This window comes from Tupaia chinensis, unplaced genomic scaffold, assembly GCF_000334495.1.
Source record: "Tupaia chinensis unplaced genomic scaffold, TupChi_1.0 Scaffold147351_1, whole genome shotgun sequence".
NCBI lineage: Eukaryota > Metazoa > Chordata > Mammalia > Scandentia > Tupaiidae > Tupaia > Tupaia belangeri.
Window position 1 is genome coordinate 1,497,706 of NW_006207202.1, and position 6,301 is coordinate 1,504,006.

At 43.2% G+C, this 6,301-nt stretch overlaps 1 protein-coding gene across 1 annotated transcript in view; it reads right to left on the reverse strand.

Annotated features, from left to right (window-relative positions):
• LOC102468624 (secretoglobin family 1D member 2-like) overlaps window positions 1-5,495 on the reverse strand; it is a 42,366-nt gene extending 36,871 nt beyond the window's left edge. Inside the window, exons 1-2 of the mRNA XM_027768747.1 lie at window positions 5,394-5,495; window positions 2,780-2,954 (exon numbers count right to left, since the gene is read on the reverse strand). Coding sequence (XP_027624548.1) covers window positions 2,780-2,954; window positions 5,394-5,448 — 230 coding nt within the window. The 5' untranslated portion in view covers window positions 5,449-5,495. The remainder of the gene's footprint in view (window positions 1-2,779; window positions 2,955-5,393) is intronic.
• Window positions 5,496-6,301: the final 806 nt, after the last annotated feature.

Below are 6,301 nucleotides of genomic sequence, written 5' to 3' on the forward strand. Positions count from 1 at the left end.
GTGCGCTCGCCAGACAGACAGAGAGAGAGAAAGCGAGAAATCACCCACCGGGGGGATGGCCCCTTAATACAGGTTCTTGAAGTAATAAAAAAATAGGAATTAGGGACTTGAATCTGTCTTATTTTTTAAACATTGTCATTTATCTCTCTTTTTTTTTTTGGTATGACTTTTTTCTTTCTTTCTCTTTTTTCTTTCTTCTGGTTTTTCTTTTTCTTCTTTCTTTCTTTTAGAGTGAGTTTTGCTATATAATGTGTATACCCACAAGAAAGAGAGATAAAGAGACACAAAGTGAGGAATCACCCTCCAGGAGAATGGCCACACCACAATTCCTTCTCCTCTATTTTCCTCTCAGGATCTTGGGCATGCACACTTACACACCTGGCATGAGCTTTAAGGTGCTTGGTTTGGGACTCGAACCACAGTCTACTATGTGTAAGTCTAGCAACAACCATTATGCTATTTGCTGGTTCCTTTATTACACAATATTCTTATTTACAGTGAATCATAGTATATCTTGATAGCACACAACATGGTTTTTCTGAATATGCATATAGTGTGGGTCAAACAAGTCAAAGACATTACCATATATGTCATCCTCAATAGATAACGTTTCATTCTTGTGCTTATTAATTGTTTTTCCCTGAGACCCTCCCATCCACTCAACTGGCATGTTTTCTAAGCTTCCAGGTCCAGCACTCAAAGTGCACAAATGGCTATATGGGACCTAGCCTCCTTGATCACCACACCACCAGCTGGCCCATTTTGGAGGACTCTTCTCTCCCAGCTCCTGCCTCCCCTGATTGGTTGCATGTCTAGGATTAGGAGGTGAGAAAATGGGGCTTGGAAAGGATTTATATTACATGATGTGACAAAAAGAAAAAAAAAAAAACTTGGGGATGTAAGTATTTTGAAATTAAGAAATATTCTGAACTATTGGTGACCCCTAAACTCAAACAGCTTATTTTATAAGAAAAAGGTGCAGGAAGATTTGAATGGAAAGAGAAGAGAATGTATCATAGAAGCAGAGGTTGGAGTGATGTGGCCATGAAAGGAGCACCGTCCTTAGCCACAGGAAGCTGAGAGCAGTCTCTGACTCTCCACTAGAGCCTCTAGAGGGAGTTAGCCCTGCTAGCAGATGCATTTATAGACAATAACACAATTTTGACCCCCTACCTCCAGACCTGTGAGAGAACAAGTTGCGTAGGATACCAGGTTGTGGTGATTTATTCTAGCAGCCAGAGGACATTAATCCAGAAGCCTATTATGTCCTGATGTTTTCTGAGTAGGTGTCTGTGGGAGATGAGTTCATCAGCCAGATAGGTCTCACAGAAGGAAGAGTAGAATGGATCCAGGGAGTGTGTTTCCTCGTACATTTTGCTTGTGAGCTGACTGTGGAGTGCTTGGATGGAGGTGTCCAGTTGGTAGCTCAATGCTTATTTCTGGAGCTCTTGGAGATGAGCATTAGACTAAGGTTGGGGGGTGGTATGGACACTGATGAGCCCTCTGAGTATGTGGAGAAAAGAAAGAGTTAATCAAAGGTTGAATCCTGGAGATGCACTAAGAATTGAGTAATAGATGGAAAATAAAGTGTCCTGGACATGACATGGGAGTCAAAGTACAGTGGAGATCAGAGGACCGAGCAGGTCGACGGCGGTTCCATGAGAACATCACACAAGTGCTGCTGTGAGGTGTGAACCACATGACAAGCCAGCCAGTGAGTCTGGGGGGTTCCTATGAGTCTGGGGGTTTCCTAAATACATAAATTTTTGGGATCCCAGACACTTTGGCCTCCAGTAACAGAGGCTATTTAGTCTCTGGAAGTTACTGTGACAATATAGAAATGCACTTTAGTATTAAAACTGCCCTTAACTCAAGCACTGAGACTTAGATGCAAACAAGACACATGGAGAAGTGCAGGGCAAGTAATTTATTAAAGCAAGACGTTGAAACCTTTACAGTTTGCATTGAAAATCAGGTATCATTGGAGGACAGTGGAAACAGAATATAATATCTTTTGCAACTAGAGACACTTAGGAAGCATTTGCACCTGTAATAAAAAAATAAAAGAAAACTGGAGTCAGTCATGGTGCTCCCGGAGGGACAAGATAACACAAGAGACAAGCCAAGAGGTCCTTTTAAAGATTTGGTTTTCTGATGAATACAGAATGTAGGTATTCCAGGTCCCCATGGACTGTAGGAAATAATGTAGCACAGGGCTCTACGCTTTGGCAATGGTAATGGAGTTGTAAGTCAGGAAAGAAACATGGGGCAAAGGAGCTGGGAGTGGGCTCCTGGCATTGCAGAGGCTGCCAGAGACACCCCAGACAACAGGGCTGCATCTGACAGAGGCCAGCTCCAGTCCTCCCCCTCTGTCTCCTGTTCAACAGCCCCAAGACTCCCATGAGATTCCTTAGGGCTTGTGTTGACTGAGTGAGTGGACCTCACCCTCAGCAAAGCTCTGAGGTAACAAAAAGCAAGACTTGGTCCTTCAACGTGCCTGCAAGGGGCCCCAGATATCCTTCCACGAAGGACACTGGGAAATATGGCATCCCAACGGGGTGACCTGATAGGAGAAACATGCCCAGGAAGCTATGAGTAGGTGAGTTCAATTTAGCAGGTATCCTGGTATCTTCCACCCTGTGGCTCAAGTCACCTGATCAAAGGTGAGCAGTAAGGCACTTGAGACCCCATGGAACAGCCAGCTGACCTCACCCCTGGCTGTGGAGCTGACCAGAAGACTCTATGCATAAAGGAGAGAGAAATTACCACTATTTCTTTAATTATTTGTATGTCTTTTTTGGACATCTGATCTGTGCATTTCTTCACTTGCAACTTTGCCTTAGCAGCATCTGATGGTGCAGGAAATACTTTAAGTGTCTTCTCAAACATCTCCATAGGCATGGTTAAGAAGTTTTCTATATCAACAGCAAGGGCTGGACAGACCAGTGCATTGGCTGGAAGATAAAAATAAAAGTACAATTTAGGTAACAAAAGTCATTTCCCCCATGGCTCCCTGATGCTCCACTAGTCAGTACCACCAAGGTTTTATGCTCCCATTGCATATGTGTGCTAATGACGATGTAAGACTCTCAAAGTCAAGACTTCTGCCAGATCACAAAGCAAAGGGCAGAGCTAGGTCTGGAAAACTGTTTTCTTGACACTCATTCTGTTTTTGCTTTTTGTAAAAGCACACAGCACTGCTCTCTAAAACTCTGATTTACAGAAATTTACTTTTCTTGGATTTGAAATAATTAACTATTGATAGATAACAGATAACAGAGTAACATTTTATTCAACACAGATACTGACAAAGAGGAGGTTTGGGTATTTTACTTTCAATGTCAATGGTAGTGTCAGAATCTTACCAGAGATCAGAAAAGTGAGAGTAAACCTGGAGAAGAGCAAATGAAATGGTTAAAAAAGTTGAAGGACTATGTTTTGAATCCAAGTTGGAGAAACTGGGGCTATGCATAGAAGCAGATAGAGCTAAAAAGTACACAGAAAAAGCAAATTAGTTTTAACCAAAATTAGGAGCTTTTGAGGAACTGTGGGAAATTGGGATTGGCTCTTGCTCTGTAGTAATGCTCAGCATCTCTAGAAAGGTCCAACGGACCTAGAAAGGTCCAAAAGTGGAAACCAGGGCTCGTTCCTGCCACTGCTGGCAATTTTGGTGTGACCTGGATTCCTATCACTTTCTCTGGTCTGGATTTCCCACTCCCCCAAGTCTTTCACAAACAACCTACACCTCAGAAGTGCCCTGCCAGCTTGACCCATAATCAGTTGACATCAAACTATGAGGAGAATTTGGACCTGGAGAAGAGCAAATGAAATGGTTAAAAAAGTTGAAGGACTATGTTTTGAATCCAAGTTGGAGAAACTGGGGCTATGCATAGAAGCAGATAGAGCTAAAAAGTACACAGAAAAAGCAAATTAGTTTTAACCAAAATTAGGAGCTTTTGAGGAACTGTGGGAAATTGGGATTGGCTCTTGCTCTGCAGTAATTTTCAGCATCCCCAGAAAGGTCCAAAAGCGGGAACCAGGGCTCGTTCCTGCCACTGCTGGCAAGTTTGGTGCGACCTGGATTCCTATCACTTTCTCTGGTCTGGATTTCCCACTCCCCCAAGTCTTTCATAACCAATCTGTACCTCAGAAGTGCCCTTCCAGGTCCCAATGTGACCCCTGAGCAGTTGACATCAAACTATGAGGAGAATTTGGAGAGAGAGATTCAAGCAATTCACAGAAAGAGAAGGTTCAGAAGTATGAGGTATGAGTTAAAAGATCTCACAGAGGTCAGATCAGTCCCAAGGATGGTTGTGAAACATGTAAAATATTGTTAAAGAATGCCAATTTTGATGCTACCTGGATTCCTATCACTTTCTCTGGTCTGGATTCCCCACTGCCCGAAGTTTTTCACAACCAACCTGCACCTCAGAAGTGCCCTGCCAGATCATGATGTGACCCCTGATCAGTTGACATCGAACTATGAGGAGAATTTGGAGAGAGAGATTCAGGCAATTCAGGGCAAGAGGAGGTCCAGAAAGTAAGAGTTAAAAGGACTCACAGAGGTCAGATCAATCCCAAGGATGGGCGTGAAACCTGCAAAATATTATTAAAGAATGGGTAGAATTAATTCTAGAAAAACAGATGCCATAGTGATAGTTATTTCAGTAGTTCTGCTATGATTTCCAGAACTACCTCTAGAAAACTGGTATGGAGAGCACTGGTGGATACCTTGAGCGCTGCTTATTCTCAGAGCCCAGGTGCTTGTTTCTTAAGAGATTCTGAGAGCACTGGCTCATTCTGAACTGAAAGCTCTCCAAAGACCCTTCTAGTTATATCATTTTATGAGACTGAACTTAAAAAGCCTTGAGCTCAATTCACACTGGAGACTCTGGGGAGGAGAATTTCTAATTATTAGACATTTGCTGATACCTGGAGCTCAAGTGAGGACATACAAAATCTTGCTCCACTCTCATAGCACTCTTGGTGGTAATAGTAAGCACCAATGATAAGAGTAGGCTTGGCAAGTGTAAGGATTTTTGTTTAAGCAAAGGACTGGTAATTGGCAGATCGCAGGTTCACAGCCAGTAACTCTGCTTCAGCTGAAACACAGGTTACAGCCAAGGAGTGAAGTTCCATCAACAGTTCCCCAAATTTGCCTGTAATAATTTTTCTTCTTTTACAAACGTTCTTAGGTACTGGGAAATTAATGAAAACATCCTTGAGCTTTTTGGGGTGGGTGGGTAGGGTGGAAGAGAAAGAAGTTCATAAACACAGGAAAAGGCTTAAATTTTGGCCTGTTCTGACCCTACACCATGCAAATAGGTTTCTCTGGTGTTCCCAAAAGGGCCCTTATCAGGGCTGGTGTTGGGCTGATGACAAATAATACTCACCCTGGTAGCAGCAAAGGGCCAGAGTGACCAGCAGGACAGACACCCACAGCCTCATGGTGGTTAATTTTGCTTTCAGCTTTAGTGAACAATGAGCAGTTTAGACTCGACCACAGGAGCCTGTGCAGCCAGTGGAGCCCAGGGCTATTTGTACCTGGTGAGCCTCACTGGTCCTGCCCACTTAGGCTGTGGCAGGTCACAAGGCCTGGCTTCCAACCCAGCCCCCTCATCAAGGCTGGGGCTGTTCTTCCTTGTCACATGTCTGCCCCTCCCTCCAAGGAGCAGTACACAGATGAGCAGCCCCACAGGAAATCTGCTCTTCCCTCCAGATGAGTGTTTAGCTGTCAGTGGAAATAATTCTTGGAGCCTCCACCTCAGCCAGCTCATTACCTTCTCAGCATTGAGGTTTTTGTTTTGTTTTGTCTTATTCTAAGTTTCTTGAAGAGGGAGAGATACCCCTGGTGGAGTCATGCTGTGCTGTGATCCTCCCTCCAATCTTCTAGCCAGCCAGGAATCATGGGTGTACTAGTGTTCCGGGCAATCCAAGATTTGAACCCAGGTTTTTCAATAGGTTCAGTATCACACAGTGCCACCCTACTATCTAAGCCACAACGGCTGGGCTGGAGCTTTTGGTTATTATATCTGTTCTTTGTGTTAGTGCAGAGCTACAAGAAAGTTTTATTTTTCATTATTATTTTTATTATTATTTCAATTTTTTTGCATTCTTTTTTTATTTACTTATTTATTTTTTATATACATTCAATTACATTGTTTAGTTTATGAAGCAAACATTTCAATATGTGAACATTTCTCCCCAGTCCAGTTGATGGAATTATCTTCAACAGATAACACCACGCCTCCTCATCCCATCAATGCTCTTCCTCTGTATCCCTCCTCCAGTTGTCTTTCCC